Source organism: Bos mutus, chromosome 15, assembly GCF_027580195.1.
Source record: "Bos mutus isolate GX-2022 chromosome 15, NWIPB_WYAK_1.1, whole genome shotgun sequence".
NCBI lineage: Eukaryota > Metazoa > Chordata > Mammalia > Artiodactyla > Bovidae > Bos > Bos mutus.
In genome coordinates, this window is record NC_091631.1 from 41,563,839 (window position 1) to 41,591,253 (window position 27,415).

At 35.9% G+C, this 27,415-nt stretch overlaps 1 protein-coding gene across 1 annotated transcript in view; it reads right to left on the reverse strand.

Moving 5' to 3' along the window:
• Nucleotides 1-21,057, reverse strand: part of COPB1 (COPI coat complex subunit beta 1) — a 34,713-nt gene extending 13,656 nt beyond the window's left edge. Inside the window, exons 1-14 of the mRNA XM_070383987.1 lie at nt 20,932-21,057; nt 20,038-20,191; nt 16,303-16,532; nt 15,715-15,884; nt 13,863-13,977; nt 12,561-12,653; nt 10,715-10,852; nt 8,764-8,883; nt 7,289-7,396; nt 7,059-7,205; nt 5,639-5,784; nt 4,087-4,183; nt 2,849-3,009; nt 1,907-2,027 (exon numbers count right to left, since the gene is read on the reverse strand). Of these exons, the coding sequence (XP_070240088.1) occupies nt 1,907-2,027; nt 2,849-3,009; nt 4,087-4,183; nt 5,639-5,784; nt 7,059-7,205; nt 7,289-7,396; nt 8,764-8,883; nt 10,715-10,852; nt 12,561-12,653; nt 13,863-13,977; nt 15,715-15,884; nt 16,303-16,532; nt 20,038-20,128 (1,737 nt within the window). The 5' untranslated portion in view covers nt 20,129-20,191; nt 20,932-21,057. The remainder of the gene's footprint in view (nt 1-1,906; nt 2,028-2,848; nt 3,010-4,086; nt 4,184-5,638; nt 5,785-7,058; nt 7,206-7,288; nt 7,397-8,763; nt 8,884-10,714; nt 10,853-12,560; nt 12,654-13,862; nt 13,978-15,714; nt 15,885-16,302; nt 16,533-20,037; nt 20,192-20,931) is intronic.
• Between the last annotated feature and the right edge of the window lie 6,358 nt (nt 21,058-27,415).

Sequence of the window (27,415 nt, forward strand, 5' to 3'; positions counted from 1 at the left end):
CCAATACAATATTGTAAAGTTTAAAAATAAAATAAAATTAGAAGAAAAAAAAAAGAAATATACTTCAGAAAACTCTTACTTGAAATGAGGAAAAAAAAAAAATCCTTCAAAAATCCCTAATCTAAAAATAAAGTGTCTTATTATATGGAGGTTTGACTACATGAAAGAATCTAATGGATTATTATGGAACTATTAAATATTATTATGATTAGGAAGGGTTTAGAAGAGCATAGGGAAAATGTTATAAAGTTAAGTGAAACTACAATATGGTAAAACACAAAATGATCACTACTAGGGAAAAAGTGTTTCAAAGATAAAAGTCATAATAAACTCTTTCTGAGGAAAGGTTTTTGTTGACCTGAACTGAACTGAATGGAATCCTATTTTTGATGTTTCTATCTCCACTACAATATTAACAAGATTTGTACTTCAGTGTTTTAACCATGACTGATTTTTTTCTCATTAATTTTCATTACATCACTCCTTATTTTAACAATGTGAAAAAGATATGAATAAAAATAAAATAAAAAACACTCAGTTTTACCACAAAGTGATTTTTTTTTTAATGAAAGCAAAGATTTTTTTCAGGCAAATGAAAGCTGAGAGAATTCATCTTCAGCAGACCTGCATTATAAGAATAATCAACTTCTTCAGGCAGGAAGAAAATATCAGATAGAAATCTGCATGTATACAAAAAAATTAAAAACACTGTAAGTATAACTTTTTTCTCATTAAAAAATATTTAGAAGAAAACTGACTATTTATATGGATGAATGGATAAACAGTAACAGCAGAATATTAGACGGCCTGAAAAAAGAAAGAAGTTCTGACAACACTATCATTCAAATGAACCTTGAAAACATTATGCTAAATGAAATAAGCCTGTCACTGAAGGACAAATATTGTATAATTCCATTTATAATAGGTGTGTAGAACAGGCAAATTTATAGAGGCAGAAAAGCAGAATGGTGGTGGCCAAGGACTAGGCGAGGGAATATGGGGTTATTGTTTGCTGGTTATTTCCAGTTTGGGATGATGAAAAAGTTCTGGAGAGGGATAGTGGTAATGGCTAACAATTTGAATGTACTCACAACACTGAACAGTACACTTAAAAATAGTTTAAATGGTAAACTTTATGTTACATGTATTTTACCATGAAGAAAAATATGAAAATAAACAAAGCAAAAATGAAAAAAAAAAACACAAAACCCAAAAAGGTACTTGAACTGTGTCCTGTTTCCAACTCTCAATTACTTAAAACTTGCAAGTATATCCCTTCCCAACATGAGTCTGGTCACTAGGTAAATAAGAAAAGGGAAAGAAATGGTACATATATACATAAAAGATAACTGACTATTTAAAGGAAAAATAATAATAACGCATCACAGTGTTGATTAAATGACACGCAGAAATAAAATATAGGACAATAACATAAAGGATGGCAGTAGTGGTTGGGTAGAACGACAGTACATTATTGTAAATGAGTATATAGTCAGAATGGTCAGAAGCCACGAAGAAGGTATGAACTGCAAAAATGGGAATATATTTAAGAGGCATTTCTAGGATAAAACAGACTATGACTGGCAGGATGAAGATGCTAGAGAGACAGGCATTTCCTTCACTGGGCTCTGACTAATCCCAGCAATCAGAAATAACTTCATAAACCCATGTATCACTTCCACTGGACTAATCATACTGTGTTGTTATTACATTACTATGTCAATTTTACAATCATTATACTATATATCTATATTTCATTATATTACTGTGTCCATTTCCCCATTTAAAGCATAAGCTCTTTTATGACAGGAATTAAGCATTCATTCACTTTTGGGTCCTCACTGTTCAATGCATATAGCAGGCACTCAATACTCATTTTAGGTAAATGTAGAATAAATGAACTTACATTTTGCTTTTTCTTCTCCTGAACCAAAGCCACATAGCGCAAGGCAATCTTGGTCAGAGTTGTGGCAAGGGAGGCAGCAACAAAGAAATCTCCATCCAGAAGGAATCCTCTTAGGGGAGGTCTGCAAAGCAATCAAGGCAAATGAAACCCACCAACTTCTTAAGCAGCATGCAGCTTTTGTACAAATGACTCAAGGAAGCCTATTTCATACTCTCACTGCCACCCTTCGATGATAAAAATCTCCACTAGCTCCCTCTTTACCTCTCAGAATAAAAAAGGAAAAAGATTTTAAAAAATACATGGCTTTAACACATCTGCAATGTTAAAAGAGCTAAATAAATAAACAGAAAACTGTTAAAGGTGTATATTCATTTATTGCATCCCTTTGGGTAGTTCCAAACCTCTTTAAGCCTCAAATTCCTCCTCTATGAAATGTGGCTAATCAACAGAATACTGTCAAAGACTATCAGAGACAAGCTATTTATTTAGTACAATGCCTAATACATAGTAACCATTAAAATTTTAGACATCGTCAAAATTTTCATCATCTTCACTATATAATTGGAGAGCAAATATGGAGGAAAACATCAAATTTTTTTCCATCAATCAGAAGTGCAAAATCTTGAAAATATGTTTTCCAAATGTTATTTGGAAATAAAACTCAAATATCATTAGTTACCTCCACTTAGTATTTTCTATGTGAGTAAAGTAATCTTAGTTTAAATAGAACACAGTTCAATGAGAATATTTATTAGGAGCAGAGAATTAAAACTATTAACACAATTTCTGGAAGAAAGAACTTAAACATCCTTTTCCTTCCAAGTATCTTAAATAGTGAAGATTTCTATTTGGATCAAAAGAGTAAACTAATAAGAGAAAGAAGTCCTCTGACTGTTTTATACACAGAAGTATAGCTCGCAGGTCCCAGGTGCTGCAAATTACCTTTCTTCCTCTTTCTTGGTTGGTCTAGAACTGCTAAGGGCACTCTGAGTTGCATAGGTGCCCATCTCAGTTACCAATTTCTGAACTGGACCCACAGTTATTTCTTCTTCAGGTTTTAATTCACCAGCTTCTTTTTTAATCTCTGACTCTACAATTGGGATCTAAAAATCAAAAGGAAACATCAAATATCAGTAGGAAGCCAAACATATTTAAATATCCAATAATTCTTCCCCAATCAGGGATTGAACCTGCACTCCCTGCATAGGAAGTGTGGAGTCTTAACCACTGGAATGCCAGGGAAGTCACCCAACTTCCTCTCTTTTAAACCAAGTAGATACTATGCATTTATTTCTTAATACCAGTCTGCTGCTGCTAAGTCACTTCAGTCGTGTCCTACTCTGTGTGACCCCATAGACGGCAGCCCACCAGGCTCCGCCGTTCCTGGGATTCTCCAGGCAAGAACACTGGAGTGGGTTGCCATTTCCTTCTCCAATGCATGAAAATGAAAAGTGAAAGTGAAGTCGTTCAGTTGTGTCCGACTCTTAGCAACCCCATGGGCTGCAGCCTACCAGGCTCCTCCATCCATGGGATTTTCCAGGCAAGAGTACTGTAGTGGGTTGCCACTGCCTTCTCCATAATACCAGTCTATCATCTAATTTATGAGCTCCAGGAGTCGTCAATCATTATCTACCGACCTTATTATATAGATGAAAAACTTGATGTCCAGTCAGGTTAAGGAAATTATATCCAAAGTCCCAGAGTTATTACTGGCAGAAGCAAGACTGGAATCCAGGTTCCTAACAAGCACTGTCCTTTCTATTCTACTATATGGGCTTGTTTAGATGAGGAAAATGCTGCCAGTTTTAGTACATAAATAGGTATTCTAAAGTCAGCCCTGTTCTTACAAGAATTCTTTTTTTTTATAACACAGAGGATTAAGCAGAGTTTTACAATTCTTTTTCCTTTTTTAAAATATATAACCTTTTGTTCAAATAAAATTTTATCCAGAATGGTAAATACTACAGATAAAAGAACATGTGTTATCAATGCAGGGGAGGACAACTCCCCTAATTTCCCATTGACCAGAGGCTTAATTATCTAGGTAATTAAAATTTTTTCAATGTTCTTTAGCCCAAACACTAGTAAATAAAAACACAAAAGTAAATCACCACATAAAAGTCAGATTTACTAAAATAAAAATCACCACATAAACTAGCATTTATTAAAGTAAAACATACCTCCCCAAGGGACCTGCGGACCTCAGTCATCACACTCTGAATGTCTTCCTTGGTACTACAGTATTCTCCCAGGATCCACAATGCTCCTCGGTAAATCCTAAGGCAAGAATACAAGTTACGAAGAACTGACTCGGCTAACAAATTTTGAAGCAGTGATCTTTTTTTGTGAGTTTAAGCTTAAGGAAGAAAAAAATATTCTGCAGTTCCAAGGGACTATGGATGAAATGTTAAGAAAGAATATAACAAGACACTAAGTTTCTTTGATTTTCTCCTGAAGTCACAAGAATTAAAAGGAAAGTAAGTGTTTTTATTTAGGAACATTCTACAACTGGTAAACCCAGGAGTTTAAAAAATAAAATACCCAAATGTTTCCCAGACATGTGTTGTCTTTCATTTCAGACAGAATTTAAGGTAAATTTGATTTTATAACCTACCACTATTAAAAGTATGTATTATTTTTATATAAAAAGTAATTCACTGAAGAGGCAGGGATGCCAAATAGACCAATGAAAAAGGAAGGAATGCAGAGAATCAAAACAACAACAAAAAAAACCTCAAATAAAAGCAAGCAACAATTTTCTAGTTAAAAATGTTGAAGTGAATTAAGTCTTCAGTCATCTTTTCCCTAAGATTTTCATTAAATTTATTCCAAAAAAATTCTAGAAACTGAAACCCTAAGAGGTTATGGCTGCCAAAAGCTAAACTTTGACATGATTTTTTTTTTCCAGAAAGGAAACAAATCTTTCTCACTTCCATAAATCTCAATACATTTTCATATCATAAAACCAACATTGTACTCCCTTCTTTTCTATACAGGCAGATATAAGGCAAGGCTACTACAATCCATCAGGTGATTTAAATGAAGCAAACTCAGCTGCAATAGTCCTTTCTCATTAGCAAAGGCTATCTGAAGGGAAACATAACAGATTTAGGCTGTTATTTTCAATCCTCCACTTCAGTAAATGCTAAAGAGGGAATATAAATAATAATGGTATCCCCAAAATAATACCTTTTAAAAATATTTGCCTTATCAGATTATTCCTTGCAAGTGTATAAAATGCAATTGATACTTAATACTGATCTTGTAAGCTGCAATCTTGAGCTCATTTATTAGCTCTAATAGTTTTGCTTTATGTGCTGGGGTGGAGGGTGGGGGTAATTCTTTCCCTTGTTAATATGGTGGATTACATAGATTGAATTTTTTTAACTAGTCTTGCATCCCTGTAATAAGCCCACTTGGTCAAGGTACATAACAAAACAAATAAATAAAAATATGTTTCTTAGTCACTTTAGAATTTATGATGCTTTAGAGGAAATGAAAATGGAGAAACCTATCTAAATCATACCTACCTACCAAAAATTTTTTTGCTGATAGATTATGGATTCACTAAGAGTGAGAGTAGGGGTGACATGTTTCTGACATTTATTTTGTCTCATTTTGTCTTAACTGTTTTAAGACAGCTCTCCTGTCTTATATTTTCTATGAACTTACCCTTAAAGACAGAAATTGGTAAAATGCTTAACTTTACATTTAAACAGATTTTAAACCTACTTGACAGATTTGATAGCATGAAAGACTTCAAGCATCTTCTCAACAATAAGCATTCTCAGGTTATCAAAGCGCTGAATGGCTTCACGAACAAACTCCAAAACATCTGCAGCTGCTGCTTCATTACTGTCACTGAGAAATTCCATTAACTAAAAGAATAATAAAAAGGGATAGCAATTACACATTTTCAGAAAGAAAATTACCTATTACCTAAGGTTAATAAGTAAACTGAACAAGTTTACAAAGAAAATAAACAATACTTCTCAAATACACAGCAAAATGTAAGTTGAGAGACAAGTCCCATTATGTAAACAAAGGCATGATGACTCTTCAGTTTACCTGCAGCGAAGTTTATTACAAAACACATGATAAAACTGAAGCTAGAGGACTTCCCTGCTAGTCCAGTGGATAAGAATCCACCTGCCAGCACAGGAGACACAGGTTTGATTCCTGGTCCAGGGGTCCAGGAAGATCCACATGCCCTGGAGCAACCAAGCCCGTGCACCGCAACTACTGAGGCCCATCACCCTAGAGTCTGTGCTGCGACAAGAGAAGCCACTGCAATGAGAAGCCCACACACGACGACTAGAGTAGCCCCTGCTCGCTGCAACTAGAGAAAGCCCATGTGCAGCAACGAAGGCCCAGCATAACCAAAAAAAACAAAACTGAAGCTGGAAATCCACAATTCAAAATAAATTAACTGCAGACACACAAAGTTGTAACTAAAAGTAAAATCACTTTAGAGAAAATTCAGAACTCAAAGTCAAAATTTCAAATTACAATAACATACCTCATTTGTCTGACAATGACAGAAAGAAAAACATTCTTGGTATGCTAGTTTTTCCTCTAAATCCTTCAAATTTAAGAGATTATCTTAATTGATTATCTGAAAGAAACTTATTTGCCCTACTGATTGATTTATATACACAGAATATTTTACTATAGGTAATAGTAACAAACATTAAGGGCTTCACTCATAGCTCAGTTGGTAAAGAATCTGCCTACAATGCAGGAGACCTGGGTGCGATCCCTGGATTGGGAAGATCCCCTGAGAAGGAAACAGCAACCCACTTCAGTACTCTTGCCTGGAGAATCCCATAGACAAAGGAACCTGGCAGACAGTCCATGGGGTCACAAGAGTCGGACACGACTTACCAACTAAACCACCACCAACAAACATGAGTTATAATATGGAGGTATATTTGTCATTATTTTTTGTTGTTGTTTTTTCAGTGAAGATGTGAGAGAAAGAAGTCAGAGTTCTTATCCTTTTGAGCTTAGTAGCAGACAAAGATCTCTTCTGACCATGAGATTTAGTGATTATAAAAAGCTGAGATTTCTAGAATTTAACTGTCAAATAACTAAAATTTCCTAATTCTTATTTTTAGAGAATTTCAAAATTAAGATCACTGAAATTACATACCACAGGAATAACATTTGCAGCCATATCTGGAAATCGGACAGAACAGGAATGCAATGTTCGCACAAGGAGTTGTCTGTATTTGTCAGTATCTTCATGCTCTGACACATTATTTGTTTTAATTACTTCCTTCTTAAGGACAATAACCAGCTGTAGAACAAAGCAAAAATAAGTGAGAATGACATCATGTTTGGCTTCATGGCTTACAAAGTGCTGTCAGAATTTTGTTTTACCTCTTCAACATTCCTAGAGGAGACAAGATCCAGTGCTAACTGCAGGGTCTTCTTGCGTACTTCTAAGTCTGGTGTGCTCAAAACTCTTAGGATGTCCATAACCAGATCCTAAAAAAGAACAGAAATAATCTAGAATTAATATCAGTATTTCTGGTCACAAGAAGAAAATCTTAACTGTAGAATAGAGGGTTCTATCATGACCTTAATTCTATGATCAATAATAAAATCACTACTGTTGGACAAAACAGATAATTTGAGTTGCCTGATGTAAGGCAACATGAAGTATGTAATATCACATATGATGCATTCAAACTGAACATGTTTACTCTGACTCTGTCAAGCTTTAGCTCAAACGTGCAGTTTATAGGAAATACAGAAGTCAGAGCAACCAGCTAAATGACACCGAAAAAAGTAACCAGATACATCCAGAAGGAGTCTCTCGAACAAGTCAGTGTTCTGAAAAAACGATACTGCTCAAATTAAGAGACTTAAGGAACCACACATGACAATTACATACATCACAACCAAGTGTGATGTATGGCTATAAATAGGAAAAATCAAACGAAAAGGGTGTTTTAAGAATATCTGGGAAAACTGGATGATTCATTAACAATTTTGTTAAGTGTGGTAATGTTATTTTGGCTCTGTAGGAAACTAATATTTTAAAGAAGTATACTTAAAATTCTATAGCAAATATTTTTAAATATAGCAAAACAAAATATTTCACTTCTTTAAAACTTTATATTTTTAAAAAATTCTGATAAAAATGTTCTAAAATTTTTAAGGATAAACTCCTCTATAACCTTCACTTATACATACCAGTTGTTAATAGCTCACATTTGCTGTGTCTTATTCTCTATACTCCTAAACGTTTCACTGTATACCCAAGAATAAGAAAAATTTCGTATATAACACAATTATAAAATTTAGAGAACTTAACACTGATTAACGATACTATTAACTAATACAGAGTTTGCATTCACATTTCTCCAACTGTCCCAATAATGTCCTTTTGGAAAATGTTTTTGTTGTTACTCTGATCCAGGATCAGCATTGAATGTAGCTTTATTTTTATCATGGGGCTTTAGTTTTACAATAATCATTGTCACAGATTAAACAGGTATATTGATAATTTTCTAGAATCTAATCATCTTTCATTCTCAGTTGGTGTTAATTACTTTGCAAAAAACGTAAATTAAAACTAAAACAAATATATCTCTACTGGTAAGAACACCAAGTGCAGTACAAATAGAAAAGATAAAAGGTAACACATTAATTCATGTTAGAAATTCCTTTTAATAACAAAGACAATACCACAAAAGGCTACGCTGCTTCAAGAGTTATACCTTAGTTGACCAAAATTTAAACTGCCAAAATCTCCAAGCATTTAAGCTAACCAAGATGAAAAGTATTGGGAATTATTTCAATTTGTAAGAAGATTCTATTTAGGATTTCTCTGTTTCAAAAATATTTACCTGTAGTACTCGTTCATGAGCAGGATGTTCTTTTAATTCTATCAATCGATCTAGAACTATAAGCTTTACATTGTTGTCACTCTCCTTAATAATTAAATCAATGTAACACTGAGCAGCAGCCTATGTAAAAAAAAGAAATACATTTTAAGAATACATTCATCTATCTTAAACATAGAATCTGAAAATAGTAAAGCCTCCAAGAAGCCAAAATACATTCACTATCCTGCACTGAAAATTTATGCATTTTTCTCAGAGGAATGTGTCCCTCTACTACCCAAGTTCTAACAAATTTCATTATTTTTTTAAATTACAAAAAATTGGAAGCATCACAAATTAAAAGGATGAGAAGAGGCTGTTACAGGTAGGAACCCTCATTAACAGCCAAAAATTAAGGGCTGAACCTAAGGAATAAGGCAGAAAAAAGCAGATAGAGAATCCCAAACAGTTTAGCTACTGAGCAACTTTTAGTTTAGGTACAAACTCTAACCCACTTGCATTATAGAACAGAAAAAATCAAGAATATAAAGATGGCTCTGAGTCATTAAAAGCAAAGGACAAAGAAATCTGAAAGAGCTCCTAATGACTAAAGCTAGGACAATTTGATCAACAAAATAATAATATTAGATTATAATCCATAGAATGAAACATCCATACTGATATAAAGAAGAAAAGGAAGGAAAGAAGGAAAGGAGACAGCGAGGGAGGGAAGAAGGGATGAAGGAGAATGGACAGCTCCTCCCTGCAGAACTCCAAATAATAAGTGTAGAATGAGGCTAACAAAAAATCACCATTAGAATATAATAGAAACTGCTGTAGAAAAGATCTACTGATATGTGCTAAAACTAGTTGGGTATAAGTCTGAGGAGAAATAGGGTATTTGCACAGTTTCTAAGTATGTTCTCAAGATATTTATTGATTACAAAAGGAAAAATCATAAGTCAACAGTAGAGAAACCTGACAGAGACCACCTTAATCGAATGATCAAGGTTAACATCACCAGTAATAAGGTATATCAGTATCATGTAGGATAGGATACACTGAGAATGGTGTACCACTTCTGTGGTATTTCCCTAAAATATTTGCACATTAAACTAATGAGGAGAAAATGCCAGACAAACCAAAATTAAGAGATATTTTACAAACAAACTGACCCAGTACTCTTCAAAAGTATCAATGTCATGAAAAACAAGGAAAGGCTGAGGAACTGTCACAGACTGGAGGACAGTAACACATGATAACTTAGTGTTACATGGGATCCTGGACTGAATTCTGGGACACAGAATGAACTTTAGTAGGATAACTGGTGAAATTTGAATAAAGTCTATAGTTTAGTTAACAATATTGTTCCAATGGTAATTTTAATTTTGACAACTACACAATTGTTATGCAAGACATGAACATCATGGGAAGCTGGGTGAAGGGTAATGGGAACTTTGACCTATTTTTGCAACTTTTCTGTAAGTTTAAAATTATTTCAAAATAATACATTAAAAAGAATTTTTTAAGTATTGGTGGTAAAAGCACTAAATTCCCCTATTTGTACAATCTGGGTTTTTACAATAATTCATTCTATGAATAGAGTAGGGTTCCTCACATAGTCTTGAGAGAGTACGTTAAAATATTTCATTATTGAAAACATTCACTGGAACCTTTTTAGGGTCCGTCATTTAGGATTCAGCATCGATTTCCCCAGATCTAGTTCTTAATGTGACTGAAGTATAGGGTGGAGATCTTAAAATACCAGTTTCAGAAACTAAAAATACTGCTATTCTGTCACTTTTACTTTTTATATACATACGAAAGCAAAAAGTAAGAAAAGAAGGTTGGACTACATTGGAAATCAAAGAATTTTCTAAAATTTGTAGTTGATTGTAACGTCACTAAATCAAAAGTGAGAAGACAGCATATCTATCGTCTAACTGGCACACAGACACACAAAAAAGGACAGGACCTTGATGGCAGTAGGTGCACTAGAGAGTGTTACTAATGTTCCAGCAGCTTCGTATTTCACAGCAGGGCTAGATGACTGTAGTAAGTTATAGATGCAGCGAATGAAACGAGCCCTTTCTGATGGATTAGCATGACAGACCTGGAGAAGAAAACACAGGTTTCAACTGAATTCAGGAACACGTGCTTTCAAACACATTCTTAAAGACAGATGTCAGCTTATGGGATATGCTGCTGCTGCTAAGTCGCTTCAGTCATGTCCGACTCTGTGCGACCCCATAGACAGCAGCTCACCAGACTTCCCCGTCCCTGGGATTTTCCAGGCAGGAACACTGGAGTGGGTTGCCATAGTTTTCTTCATTTGAAAGCTAAGAGATGTCCGCCAATGCAGGATGAGACACCGTGATACAACACTGGTAATTTCAGGAAGAAATAGATTTTACTTCAAATAACCAACTGTTACAGCTACTCATTCATTCAATAATAATTTATATTTCCACTTTTTCATAAAAGATTTTCGGATGGCTTATAATTAAAGACATGCACACTATACACAAGACATTAACCAAGTAACTAACATGCATACTGTAACAGGTATTAAATTTGGTCCTACATTTCTATTCTGGATGTCACATCAAAAAGGTAAACATGATGTATTATATGAATTTCAATAGATAATAATAGAAAAATACTAGCTTTTTAATAAAGCAAGAGCACTTCTTTTTCAAGTACTACTATTGTACTTATTATTTGGGACCATATTCAATGTTGAGAAGACAATTAACATTTTCTATTCCATTCTAAATGTATCTTAACACTTTTACCTGTGAAGTAAATATTTCTTATTTTTTCTCTTTTGAAGTTAGCATTTGTTAGATTTTTCTAAAATGTACACAGTCAAATCTCTATTACTCCACTAAGACTCAAAACCTCTTTCCTCTTACTACAACCTGGACCCTACTAGACAAAGAAGTCATTGGACAGCAGAGAACTCCTACTTTTGAGAATCTCAGTGGCATCCCTAAACCATACAGATGAATTACATTTATATATTTACATATGTAATATTCATAGTTCTGGCTTCATCTTAAATGTCAATTCAAAATGACTGGATACCCTGTGTTGAAAGAGGCCTCTTTCCTGCAGAAGCAAAGAGGATGTAATGAGTTAGCAGGGTCCGCTATGTATTATGTCCATGCCATTCTATGCAATAAAAGTCATTCCTAACATATATTTTTGTTGGCCTCCAATGGTATTAATAGTAAAACTGGATGTTACTGCATCTTTTATTTTCTCAGAATATTAAGATACAATCGATATTTTGAAGGATATATTGAATTAAAATGTTGTCAATAAAGTACTTCATTTTAAAACCCAAATCTCTGATCAAGTTTTAAAATTCCTGTGAGTCAATGGCATAAAATGTCATATTAACATATTTAAAATCTTTCTATTCTCTTTTACAAACAAGGAACAAAAATATATTTAAGATTTTTTTCATTTGTCTTTAGATTTCCAAAGTAGTTGGGTATGTATTCAAAAAAAGATCTTGACTTTTAGTTCAAAGCCTAATTCACAGTCAATTCAGTGACTGAGCAGTACACCACAATTTCTTCACATATGTATTGGGTCAAACCATGAATTTTTTCAGAATTCTTTATGGAGATTTAGAAAGAATGGAAGAATTTGGAAAATATGACAAACCAAAGGGGGTAGGGAAGACTTTAATAGGCCATGCTGCAAAATATTTCTACTGTTAAAACATGTTACCCCATCAATTAAGTTGTGCCCTCAAGATTGTTTAACCTTATCTCAAACTCTTAATTTTACCCATTATAGATTAGTTTTACCTTATAAATTAGTTCAACAATAACCAACTGAAGAATATCTCCAAATGTCTGAACTTGATCAATACAAGTACTTAGGTAATCCAAAGCTCGATCCTGAAAAATTAAGAATATATTTATCAAACTCAACCTCATTCAATAAAAGGACTTAAAGAACTTTAAAAAACATACACAACTAAACCTAAAACAAATGAGGAAATCAGGGCAAAGAAAAATTAATTGAAGGAAAAAAATAACGGTTAACACATAAATAAAAGATACAAAGTCAAATATATTTTCTATTAATAGAAATGGGCCACAAATCTAGCGTCAAGAATTTTATAGCAGCAAAACTAAGGAGAAAAACACTATGTATTACCTGATTCGGGGTATCTACACAACCTAAACAAACCAATTGCCTATGAGTACAGTTATTCCTATTTCTGAGACCTAAAATAAAAATCTGATTCTCACACCCTTACTATGTAACATAGAGAACATACCTATGGTCTCATCAACATCTCTACAGTAAAAGTATCAATAAATTTTATTCAAATTCTAATTATGTAGGTAAATAGCATAATACCAAACACACAGGTCAATAAAACCACTGTACAAAAGGACAAAACTCTGTGGCCTAAATAAGCAGCATTCTTATAATCTTGTTTACAAAGATAAAATGATAGCATCTAGATTTCAGAAGAATGGATAGAGTCCATTATTTTTCAGTCTTCATGCATATTTTGATAATAAATACTGGATGGCAAAAGTTCCAAGATTAAATGCCACCAATGTGTGCAGAATCTCTGCTAAGCAGCAGAAGAATAAACTTTAATTACCAGCAGAGCTGGATATAGGGCTGACATTTACTTACGAAGTTTGAAAAGCCTAACAAAAACATACATCTACATTGAAGTCCACCCTCTTTCAAAGCTATGGCTCAGGACAGACCCTATAAAGAACTTCTGTTTTTCTCTATTAAACAATTTTAGATCTTTACCAACAGAAGGAAAAATAAAGCCCCAAACCTGGGTGCCAAAGCATATGGCAACAATAATTTCAATCTGGAAGAACTGTAAAATGGCTGTTATTAAAAATGTCTGTCTGGTGTTTACTTAAAAAAAGAAAAGAACACATACATAAGCAATATACCACAAAACGAATTTTTTAAACTCTGTTTTTATATAAATTAAATTCAAAAATCTAAAAAAATCAAAATAATACAAATCATATGTACTACAAACAAAATTACTAAAAACTTGTGTCTGTAATATCTTTAATTCTCATTTAAATAGTCATAAAAGTATTTTTTTAAAAGTACTTCACCTGATCTGCATGAATTAGCATCATAAATGCATTTCTTTTGCAACTTGCATCCTTCTCATTCACCAGGAAATCATGGATCAATTCAGGAGCATCCGGTATAAGATGTTCAAAGTTTCTTCAAATAAAACAGGTAATATTCATATTTAGTAACTCTCTGGACTCTACCAAAATTAACCTTTATCAAACCTTATACCACTATTAATTGTTTTGCTTTTTTAAACTTTAAATCAATTAGAAAATTGTGAGGATGAATCAGAAATTTATATCTTCATCTATTTATCGAATTGTTTTTTAGTTCAAATTAGAGAAAGCTGATTTATTCAACATGCTATCTATCAACTGGACAGCTCTAATAATTCTCTTTCATATACTTTAGGGCTATAATATTGATGCTCATAATGACAACCTTGAGGTACTGAAAGATCCTACATTAAGGATTATTGGAGGGACTTCTCTGGTGGCCCAGTGGCTAAGACTCTGTGCTTGCAATGGAGGGGGGCCAGTGTTCAATCCCAGGTCAGGGAGCTAGATCCCACATGCTACAACTAAAGATTCCACATGCTGCAGCTAAGCTCCCATGCAGCCATACAAATTTTTTTTTTTTTTTTTCCAGTGGCCAATCCTTTACAAATTTTTTAAAAAAAAAAAAAAAAAGAATTATTGGAGAAGAAATAGTCCCTTCAATTTTATTATTTATGCACTGTATTTATCTACTTTTTACTTTGAAAACTTAGAAGTGTTTGTAGTATACAGAACAATGAACACCTGCTTAATAAAAACCATCCCCTAGCTTTTTTTTCCCCTTAACTTTAACAATAATTAATTCATAATCATTTTGGTTTCACCTATGTCTCACTTCCTCTCCTCCCATATTATTCTGAAACAAATCCCAGACCACTTAACATTTCTTCTGTAAATGTATCAGTATGCTTCTCTAAAATTAAGAACTTTCTTTTTAAACTAACATTATCATGTAGTAAAAACTAATAATTTCTTACTATCATCATATAGACTGTTCAAATTTCCAGTTGTCCTATAAACATTATAATTTTTTTGTGTGTACTGTAAGTTTAAATTCTGAAATCTGTGTAATCTGTAATGATAACTTTCAAAGAACTCTACATTATTAACCAGACTACCACCTTCCTGAACAGATAGCAAAGTCCAATATAACAGTGAAAGAACTGTGAAATTACTAAATTATTGACTATTAAAGTACAAAGATGTTTATATAAATTACATCCTAATTCTAAATAGACTGACACCAGTGACTGTAAAAACCAAGCATTCCAGCCTACTAACTCACTCTTTTAAAGTTCAAACTTTAAAACTGCCTTTTTAGAACTGCTTTTTAAAGTCCAAAATTTTCAGTTTTCTAAGAACAGGAATCAGCTGAGAACTGCAACCCTTCCTATTAAAAGGTTTTCTCCTTAAGGCCTCTAAGTATAAAAAGAAAAGACCCACATCCCACAAAAAGAGAATTCTAAAATAAGGTCAAAACCTCAAAGTTATGGGCTAAGCAAGTCAATAAATTAATTAGCTTGGGTTGGAGTACTAAAATTGAGAAAGACAGGTAGAGATGTAAACTGGACAGCATACAACCTGTTTAAACGGGGCCCCTGCCATTCACTTCCAGCAGATTACTGTCATGCAGAAACCAGGACCTGGTGTTGCCAGATCTTTTTGACTTTTCAATGTTAACAACTTAATGATAATAAGGAAAAATGTTCAGGCTAATCAAAACATATTTGCAAGGTACATAAAATCTGTAAGGAACCACTCTGAAACTTCTTCTGGTCTGAAAGACTAAACAGTCCATATAGAAGTAAGCCAAAGGAGGACCTTTGTTTACCTATAGATAGTATAGATGGCCAAAACAGCATTTCTTCTAACATAGCTGTGTCGATGCTCCAAACAAGCACGGATAGCTGGCATTAAAGGTTCCAGTAATTCTGCCTCTTTCAACTTGCAAAGAAAACGAAGAGTTGATCCTCGAATAAATTCATTAGGATGCTGAAGATCCTGATATAAAAATCAAATATGAAATGCTGAGTCCAGTATTTTACAAAAAACCACAACGTTTAAATACAAAATTTTTCAATAAAAAAAAAATTAGGAAGTAGGTTTCAGGACAAACACCTAGATTATTATACAATTTCCATCAGACTCCTATAGATTAAAGCAATTTTTACTTATCACATCAATGTCTTATATTCTATGTGTCGCTGTTTTTTATTAATAACACATAAAAATGCATGGACAGTAACTGGAAAAAAGCAACAATAAAACTTTTCACAATAACTTTTTACAACTTCTGCTCAAATCTAAAACTTACATTTCTGAGATTTAATTTTAAAAATTAAAACAGAGCCCACACCACCAACTTTACAATTATTTAAAAATCAAAGCAATATTTGGAAATAATTACGGTTTGGTTTACCTTTCTATATGCATCACAAACAAGGATCATTTCATGTAAAAGCCTCCCATCTGGAGTTGTTTTAGGAACAATTTCCCAAAATACCAGAAGTAATTTTTTGATGGTATGATCCTGAAGAGGTAGCACAAAACGAATGATGGTCATCAGAAGTCCAGGAAGTTTTTCACCATTCAGAATCATAATGATTACTTTCTTCAAAGCTTCAGTCTTTGACTTCACGTCTCCTTTTTCTGATTAAAAAAAAAAAAAACCAACATTTTTTTAAAAGCACAATTATTTTAAAAGAAAATTCCTCAGATAATTTTAAAAGCAATTAACAAAATAAAATATGTTCTCACTTTATCAGCAGCAATAGTAATAAAGGTACCAACCCAAGTGACAAGGGTTTTCCACCTGGCTCTGCCAAAAACAAGCTGTATGATTTTATAGTCATTTATCTCTGAACCTCATGATTCTTTACATATAATAGAAAAGCACTGGATTAGATCTTTGACCCCAAACCAATGGAGTTAATGTGGAAGCCATGAATCTATAGGTGTACCAAAAAATGTGTATCTCAAACACACCTGTAGCTATTTTTCAAAATGTAAACAGATACATTATGTGCTTTGGAATTCAAAGTAGCTTTTAGTCAGTACCTATTTTCTAAACCAAAGTTACAGTCACTATTATGAAGGGTGGGGATGGGGATAAGTGACCTTTTTTAACATTAGGAAGAACCTCAAACTCGGAAAAGTTGGGAATTAACACACTAGATTAATTCCAAAATCTCATCATATTTCTACAGATTATAAAACTTCAGAATCTTTGAGAAATTACCTAAAAAATTGGAGGAAAGTTAAAATGTACTGGATCAGCAACCATTATTTATTATTAAGGATGACACATTTAAGATGTTAGTTTACTGTTACTTAACCTAAAAATAAGTGCTCTATGTTATGCAAAACAATCTATAATTTCACATCATTATTGCATACTGAAGAATTTATGGTTAAAATCTTCTGGATCCAAAATTTGAAGGCAGAAACGTTAAGAGACAATATACTGAATACTGATGAATTTAAGGTATGCATTAAAAATGCAACACAGGACTCCCCCATGGTATAATGGATAAGAATTCACCTGCCAATGCAGGGACACGGGTTCGAACCCTGGTCCAGGAAGATTCCACAAGTCTCAGAGCAACTAAGCCTGAGCCACAACTTCTGAGCCCAAGTTCTAGGGCTTGTGAGCCACAACTACTGAAGCCAGTGTGGCTAGAGTCCATGCTTGTCAAGAGAAGCCACTATAGGGAAAAGCCAGCACACAGCAACCAAGAGCAGCCGCCATCCCAACCTCCCCACAGCCATAGAAAGCCTAAGCAACGAAGACCCAGTGCAACCAAAAATAAACAAATAATGTCTTTAAAAGAATCGAACACAGTGAGGGTTACTGCCAAAGTTATACCGTAAGTGTCAATGTGAAGTGAAAAAGTGTTATGCTCAGTTGTGCCCGACTGCCCAACTCTTTGCAGCCCCATGCATGGCAGCTTGCCAGGCTCCTGTGTCCATAGAATTCTCCAAGCAAGAATATTGGCATGGGTTGCCATTCCCTTTTCTAGGGGATCTTCCTGATCCAGGAATTAAAAGCCAGGTTTCCCATATTGCAGGCAGATTCTTCACCATCTGAGCCACCAGGGAAGTCTTATAAGTGTCAATATTTTTGTTTAAAACAGACTAACTTCTTATGCATCTCTCCATGCTTCACAGTATTATATCTCCTGTTACACATGGAAAAAAAAACACAAAAAACTGTGTGCCATATCAAATCAAGAAATGAACAAATGTAAAAGGATGAAGTTAAGCATTAATCTGGGCATACCTTCAGTTTTTTTTTTTTTTTTTTTACTATGTATTTATTCATTTGGCTGCTCTGAGTCTTAGTTGCAGCATGTGAACTCTTAGTTGCAAGATGGGATCTAGTCCCCTGATCAGGGATCAAACCCAGCCCCCTCTGCATTGTGAGCATGCAATCTTAGCCACTGGACTACCAGGGAAAATCCTGAAAAATCCATTTGTAACTAAAGGTTTAAAAGTTTTAAAAGTAAGTTTATTAGTAAACTTGAAAAAAATCAACACCATTTATTTCAAGTTCCCCAATCCTTATTTCCATTTATTATAACAATTCAAATTGAGGTGAAGAATGCTTCTTTTCACATCCTCAAAATTTTCAAAGCTTCTTCTCTTTTATGAAAAACAGAGTTTTAAATACCAATTTAATTCACCAAAATATACTCCAGGAAATGTAGAGTCATCAGGGCTCATATCCAGTGATCAAAGGTAAAGTGAAATTAAAGCATATCAGTGTTTCACCAAACAAAACTATTTGTTATTCAAACTGAAAACTATTTCTAAATCTTTTCATCTCAACTCCATTGAAATTCAGTAAAAAATAAACGTAAAATTCAACACTACTTATTTATTTACTTGGTAGGTGAAGTATAGTTAAGAAAAGAGTATTTTTACAGTTAAGGACAAGTTTGTCCTTTACCTTATCATCCACCAATAAACTTAAGTATTTGGGGGTTTAAAAGTGAAAAACCTTTAAATTATGAAAATTTGAAGATTTTGAAATTAGAAAAAAAAAGTAATGAAAGTTTATTCAATTTTTATTCCATTCTACTCTCTTACATTAATATAGGGGAAAAAAGGAAATACAGTATGTGTGGCTTTTGTAAACGAAGATCAGCTTAAATGCCATAAAAAAATATTTATTTTTCCTTCTCTAGAAATAGGCCTCAATAGAAACCGAATATTATGTAACCTAAAATCACAAGGTATTCCATTACTGCTGATTAAAAGCAGGAACATGCAACTAAAATATCATCTCCTTTCAACCTGTAAATTATCTTCTAAAAGACACTATCAAGATTTGAAGCATAATTTTCCCTCTAGTCTGTTTTAAACGGTAGTTATCAGTTTAAGTAAAACTTATTTTTATTAGTTCAATTAAGCAAGAATTATTATCTTGGAATGTGCATTACTTTAAAAAATTTTTGACAGAATCACTCACAAAAAGGAGATACAGTACACACTTTTAACATTCAGAAATAACGTTTTTGTTTTCTTCTTTGCATAAATGCTTTAAAAATCAAAAGCTTAAGTGTTTCTGAGAAAACATATATATGTTCCAGTGTTGACTTCATTTGTTCAACAGGCAGTAAAACAAAAAAAACAAGCCACATAATATGAAGCTAAGTGCACATGGAAATTAAAACATTCTAATACACACTCTCAATCTGTTATCTACAGAGAACTGTCGGCTACATTTAAACAAGCCACTATGTTATCTTAAGGAATAGCTAAAAACTAAACCACTACATGTATTTAGCTGATATAGCCCACCATGATCTACGGAGAAGGCAATGGCACCCACTCCAGTGTTCTTGCCTGGAGAATCCCAGGGACAGGGGAGGCTGGTAGGCTGCCGTCTATGGGGTCGCACATAATCGGACACAACCAACTGAAGCAGCTTAGCAGCAGCAGTATCAGCACCATGATATAAGCTAAGCTGAGATGTTCTTTTATTTCCAAAAACCAATACTGCACGCCTAAAGTAACAAATTTTCATTTTTAGCAAGACAAAGTTTTATTGAAGAGATCTTTAAAAAAAAAAAATAAGTATTTCTAATTATAAAGGAACTTGAAATGCAAGTGAACTTTTTACTTTCATTTTCAAAATATTACCAACATTTACCTAGATCATTTTTTAAGCTAATTTCAGACGGTGGTTCTGAATCCATTGGCACGTTAATTAACGTATAGCAGACGTTCTCCGCAGCCGTCATGGTTCCCGGTTACAGCCTACTCTCGATACAAGATTTAAAGATAACAGATGCCAAAAAAAAAAACCTAGAAAAAGAAATATAAATATATTACAACTGATAAAACAAAATAAAAACAAAACCAGTAACTATAGTGATCTTTTCTGTCTAAAGTTCATTCAGCTTAGCTTATGAATTTTACAGCATTAGACGGGGAGAGTCAATCTATATTACTTTGCATAGAAATAAATCCTGATGTATTAAAACACACACTTGTCAGCCTTAGCCTAAGTTACATTATCTCCCACCCCACAACCCCGCCCAGAGTCTAGAAAGCTGTACTGCAGAATTAAAGCCCACAATACAGTGACAAGTCCCCCAGCCCCACCCCATCACTATATAAAAGTGATTTTTAAACATAATACACAATCGGAACTTCTCAAGTTAAAAAGAGCCCGGGCAAAACTACTCTGCTTAAAACCCTTACAGCGCTTTAATACTTTCACCCATGCGACCCGACTCTGTGGACCAGGAGTCCCTCAACTGGTGCTCTGCACCCCCACGTCCCTTCCCCGTTCCTTCCCTCCAGCAAAGGAAGCCCCGGCCGGGAATGGCGAGCCCCAGGGGCCTGGGAGGGAGAAGACCCCGGGCCAGTAGGCAGGCCAGGATGGGGCGGCCCGCTCAGAGCTTCCCAGCCCTGCACTCCACTTCGCCAGGCCCGGACGCTAGCGGCCTAGTCGCTTCCGAATCTCCCCGCTAGAGTCCAGTTCCTCCAACTTTGCCCAGCCCAGGGAGCGCCTCCAAGATGAGGGGGCTTGTAGGCCGTTACCTGACTCCGAGGGGCAGCAGCTGGGGCAACAGCGGAACCGTAGACTCCGGCTCCAACCCGCAGCAGCGGCGGCGGCGGATCCGCAGAGTCCTCCGCTGACGTGGAAGGGGGTGGGGAGCCGACCCAGGCCGCAGCCACCTAGCCCCTACGGCAACTCAGAGAGGACAAGCCCTCTCCGTCCTGCGCCTGCGCGTTCCGAGTGCGTCGCAAGCATTTCTAGTTCCGAACTTTAAAAGTCTCTTCCTGTTTTCTTAGCGTCGGCTGCTTTAGGCGGAAGAGGAGACTGGAAACACAAGCTAAGTTTTCCCTGCAAGCCTGAATTAGGCGTTGAGGTCATTTAAACACTACTTAGAAATTGTATTTTCAGCCAGAAACTCCACAGCAGCCAGTGTAGGACAGGGAGTGCTTGGACTCAAGAACATTTTATAGGACTGACGGCCTAGTGGGAAAGAATGCTATCCTGGGAGCTGGAATCCCCTTTCTAACTCACCCACGAATAAACTTGGAAAGTAACTAAATACAATTTGAGGAAGTAACTTAAGTTCTTCCAAGAGACACTAGATTGTATGAAGATCCGTTTCAGTTCTTAACGCCTCTGCCTCTGCAGTTAGGCTGGAGTTCCTTGAACATCAAAGTCGCACTGGTTATGATTTCTGGTCTTTGTTTAGTAAAGGTCCCTTTCATGATCCTTTAGAAGAATCTAGATTAAATTTTTTTATGCATAAAGGGAGATTGATAGTCACTGTTTTAAAGGATTTTACCTGTTTCCAAAGACCTAATTGTTACAGCTACAATCAGCCATAGTACCTCCGATTTTGCACATTTAAGGTTCCACATCCTCACCCTTCCCACCTCCCCCCATCCCCCAAAGAGGATTTTCCGACCAATCATTAATAATAAAAACTTCTTTGAGGCCACGCAAAATACTGTGAATACAAAGACCTGACAGAACCTGACATAAACAAGCTCACCTCCGGGAGATAGAACACAAATAGTGCCTCTCTATGGACTGGAAGAAACACAAGCTGGAATCAAGATTGCCGGGAGAAATATCAATAACCTCAGATATGCAGATGACACCACCCTTATGGCAGAAAGTGAAGAGGAACTAAAAAGCCTCTTGATGAAAGTGAAAGTGGAGAGTGAAAAAGTTGGCTTAAAGCTCAAAATTCAGAAAACAAAGATCATGGCATCTGGTCCCATCACTTCATGGGAAATAAATGGGGAAACAGTGGAAACAGTGTCAGACTTTATTTTTCTGGGCTCCTGAATCACTGCAGATGGTGACTGCAGCCATGAAATTAAGACACTTACTCCCTGGAAGGAAAGTTATGACCAACCTAGATAGCATATTTAAAAGCAGAGACATTACTTTGCCAACAAAGGTTTGTCTAGTCAAGGCTATGGTTTTTCCTGTGGTCATGTATGGATGTGAGAGTTGGACTGTGAAGAAGGCTGAGTGCCAAAGAATTGATGCTTTTGAACTGTGGTGTTGAAGACTCTTGAGAGTCCCTTGGACTGCAAGGATATCCAACCAGTGCATTCTGAAGGAGATCAGCCCTGGGATTTCTTTGGAAGGAATAATGCTAAAGCTGAAACTCTAGTACTTTGGCCACCTCATGCGAAGAGTTGACTCATTGGAAAAGACTGATGCTGGGAGGGATTGGGGGCAAGAGGAGAAGGGGACGACAGAGGATGAGATGGCTGGATGGCATCACTGACTCGATGGACGTGAGTCTGAGTGAACTCCGGGAGTTGGTGATGGACAGGGAGGCCTGGCGTGCTGCGATTCATGGGGTCGCAAAGAGTCGGACACGACTGAGCGACTGATCTGATCTGATCTGATCCATAATCCAGATATTTTGAGGTTTGTTCTTTCTAGAACCATCAGACAAAAAAGTAATTCTTTGAGAATCCAAAATATATCACAAAAGCCATGTGCTCCTCAAACCCATTATTCATTTTATTAAAACTATTTTTCTTGAGATCCCATATATTCTTCATCTAGATTCTTTCAATTGTAAAAAAAAAAAAAAAAAAAATCTTGTATAGCTATAGTACAATATCTAATCCAGGAAACTGACACTGATACAATTCAGTCCTCATTCATACTTTACCAGTTTTACGTGTACTCATTCTGTATTTAGTTCTGGGCAATTATATCATGCTAAGATTCATATGATCACCACTAATAATTCCATTACAGAGCTCCCTCCTACCATCTTTTTGTCACTATCCCTTCCCTCCTTAACCCCTGGATACTACTAACCTGGTCCCCATGTATGTAATTTTGTCATTTCACAATGTAACCTTTTAGTTTGGCTTTGTTTTTCACTTAAGGTTAATTCCCTTGAGATCAACCCAAGCTATGTGTGCAACAAGTTATTCCATTTCTGTCTTTATTTTTAATATGGAATTTTCACAAATGCAGTTATCTGGTTTCCAAGTCCACTTCTCAAGAAGTGGCAATCTATCAGCATGAAATGACCCATAAGGCATTAAAAACTAAACTTAGCAGTAACAAAAGCTCAGCAGTTTGAGTCTGTGCTGAAAATTGTCATTGCCAGTGTATATACCTTATTGTATATATTTTTTAAATTAACTTAAATTGGAGGCTAATTATAATATTGTAGTGGTTTTTGCCATACATTGACATGAATCAGCAGTGCACATGTGTTCCCCATCCTGAACCCCCCTCCCACCTCCCTCCCCATCCCATCCCTCAGGGTCATCCCAGTGCACCGGCCCTGAGTGCCCTGTCTCATGCATTCAACCTGGACTGCTGATCTGTTTCACATATGGTAATATACATGTTTCAATGCTATTCTCTCAAATCATCCCAACCTCACCTCCCACAGAGTCCGAAAGTCTGTTCTTTGCATCTGTGTTACTTTTGCTGTCTCGCATATAGGGTCACCGTTACCATCTTTCTAAATTCCACATATATGCATTATTATACTGTATTGGTGTTTTTCTTTCTGACTTACTTAACTCTGTATAATAGGCTCCAGTTTCATCCACCTCACTAGAACTGATTCAAATGCATTCTTTTTAATAGCTGAGTAATATTCCATTGTGTATTAAATACAGAGTTTATTAACAGGTATCAGGATCTTATAGAGCCTAATTCTTCCTCACTTGTTATAACATGCACTTTGTTTTGGGACTTCTTTTTATCTAGCATATATCATTTTGAATGCTTTTTAAATTATAAATTGAGAGCAAGAACCTGTCATATAAGAATTGAAAATTTTAGACATCTAGAAAATCAAGGCCTAGAGAAAAGGGACTTGTCCCCCAAATCACAAAATGGTTCAATACTGAAAAAACTGGGATGAATCATGTTACCCACTTCACTGCATCTTATTTTTAACTATTCCAGTTCTTCAAAGATGCACATATGCAGTCCATCCTAAAGGAGACCAGTCCTGGGTGTTCATTGGAAGGACTGATGCTGAGACTGAAACTCCAATACTTTGGCCACCTCATGCAAAGAGTTGACTCATTGGAAAAGACCCTGATGCTGGGAGGGATTGGGGGGCAGGAGGAGAAGGGGACGACAGAGGATGAGATGGCTGGATGGCATCACTGACTCTATGCACATGAGTTTGGGTGAACTCTGGGAGTTGGTGATGGACAGGGAGGCCTGGAGTGCCTCCGGGGGCAAATTCATGGGGTTGCAAAGAGTCGGACACGACTGAGCGACTGAACTGAACTGAATAAATTCAAAGTGAATTAAATGTTATCTTTATATCAAAGTGATAGGTTTTATGAAGATATTATTAAGAATTTCATTATTTAACAGACTAAATGGAATGACTGAGTATCACACACTGGATAAAACATGAAAAGGCATCAAAGTGAACTCTGTACAAATAGAACTGAATCTTATTGGGGTGGGGAGGATTTTAAGTTCTAAAGTCAGTGTACCAGACTAAAATTACATACTGAAAAAAATTACTAAAATTTCTCGCAAAGTACAATACAGATGAGTACACCCACTAAGTCTGGAGACAGGTGGAATGACTCCCTTTCTGTTTTGTGTGTTTCATGAGCTTGACACAACTTCACTGTAGGTCAAATGGCACTGGTGGGCTCATTGCAAGCTCAAATGGCAGGCTCTTGAAGCTGATTCCAGAGTGGAGACCAACATCTCCACATTCCTGTATTTAGTTATAGGCGGACTTCCCTGGTGGCTCAGATGGTAAAGAATCTGTCTGCAATGTAGGAGACCTGGGTTTGATCCCTGGGTTTGATCCCTGGGTCAGGCAGTTCCCCTGGAAAAGGGAATGGCTACCTACTCTGGTATTCTTGCCTGGAGAATTCCATGGACAGAGGAGCCTGGCGAACTACAGTCCATGGGGTCAAAAAGAGTCAGACATGACTGAGCAATTAACATTTTCACTTTTCATTCCTTCAACAAGGATGCCAGAGTTTCTCTTACCACTCTCCCTTCAAGAAGTCACAAAAGAGTTAAACCTATTAAGATTCACATAAATTTTCCCACTTAACCTTTGCAATAATTCTCCAAAGGATTTCCCTAAAGCAGGGTTAAGTCAACTGTTCAAAGTCAAAAGCAGCTAATCAGTAGAATTAAGTCTAAAATCCAAGTTGCCTATCTATGAATCAACTGTTCCTCTCTAGAAAGATATGAATCTCAGAAAATAACTCCTTTGGGCTTCTGAGCAGTAAAATTCTGGATTACAGGCTTTGTCTTTTATTTTTTGGCTATGCCACAGGGTTTGTGGGATGTTAGTTCCCTGACCAGAGACTGAACCTGCCTCCCCTAAGGGGAAGTGTGGAGGCCTAACCAGAGGACCTCCAGGGAAGTCCCTGGCTTTGTTTTTTTAAAACAGATTTCCTCTAATTTCATTTTGTATGATCTAAGATAAAAATTGTACTCAGTATTTACATACACAGTTCATAGGCATAATGGAAGGCAGGCTAAAGATTATGCTAAAGTAGGGCCGGGCAGGATATGAGGAAATGATGGTTTGAGATTAAAATTTCCGTTTTGCTATTTTTATTGACTACGCGAAAGCCTTTGACTGTGTGGATCACAACAAACTGTGGAAAATTCTTAGAGATGGGAATATTATACCACCTGACCTGCCTCCTGAGAAATCTGTATGCAAGTCAAGAAGCAACAGTTAGAACTAGCCATGGAACAACAAACTGTTTCCAAATCAGGAAAGGAGTATGTCAAGGCTGTATATCATCACCCTGCTTATTCAACTTATATGTAAAGTACATCATGCGAAATGCCAGGCTGGATGAAGCACAATCTGGAATCAAGATTGCTGGGAGAAGTATCAATAACCTGAGATATGCAGATGACACCACCCTTATGGCAGAAAGCGAAGAAGAACTAAAAGAGTCTCTTGATCAAAGTGAAAGAGGAGAGTGAAAAAGTTGGCTTAAAACTCAATATTCAGAAAACTAAGATCATGGCATCCAGTCCCATCGCTTCATGGAAAATAGATGGGAAACAGTAAGAGACTTCAGTTTTTTTGGGCTCCAAAATCACTGCAGATGGTGACTGCAGCCATGAAATTAAAAGATGCTTGCTCCTTGGAAGAAAACCTATGACCAACCTAGACAGCATATTAAAAAGCAGAGACATTACTTTGCCAACAAAGGTCCATCTAGTCAAAGCTATGGTTTTTCAAGTAGTCATGTATGGATGTGAGAGTTGGACTATAAAGAAAGCTGAGCACCGAAAAATTGATGCTTTTGAACTGTGGTGTTGGAGAAGACTCTTCAGAGTCCCTTGGACTGCAAGGAGATCCAACCAGTCCATCCTAAAGGAAATCAGTCCTGAATATTCATTGGAAGGACTGATGCTGAAGCTCCAATACTTTGGCCACCTGATGTGAAGAACTGACTTTTTATTGGAAAAGACCCTGATGCTGAGCAAGATTGAAGGAGGAAGAAGGGTACGACAGAAGATGGGTTGGTTGGATGGTATTACCAACTCAATGGACATGAGTTTGAGTAAGCTCTGGGAGTTGGTGATAGACAGGGAGGCCTGGTGTGCTGCAGTCCATGGGGTCGAAAAGAGTTGGACACGACTGAGCAACTGAACTGAATTGAACTGATTTTTGCAAAAATTCCCTACACTGAGACCACAGATACTACTACTGCCATCTGCTGGTTGTAATGAAAAATCATTCCCATGTTAATAATCTTCCCACTACTATTATTAGAAAGTGGTTTTTTCTTAGGTTTTACTAGGAATCTCCAAGGTTAAACTCTAAAAATCAGTATTCTGGACCAAACCTCCATGGGTTTCTCATGCAGCCAGTCTATTCGCTGGGGTGTTAGTATAAGGCTGTTATATGTAAGAGGTAATATTTTTCCTGTCACTAAAAACAAGGCAATTTAATTGGCAAACATGGTGACCACATATGATGATGACACAGCTGTAATCACAGACTACTATTTACAGTTGAAGCTACTTAAAAAGCAAAAACCCCAATACA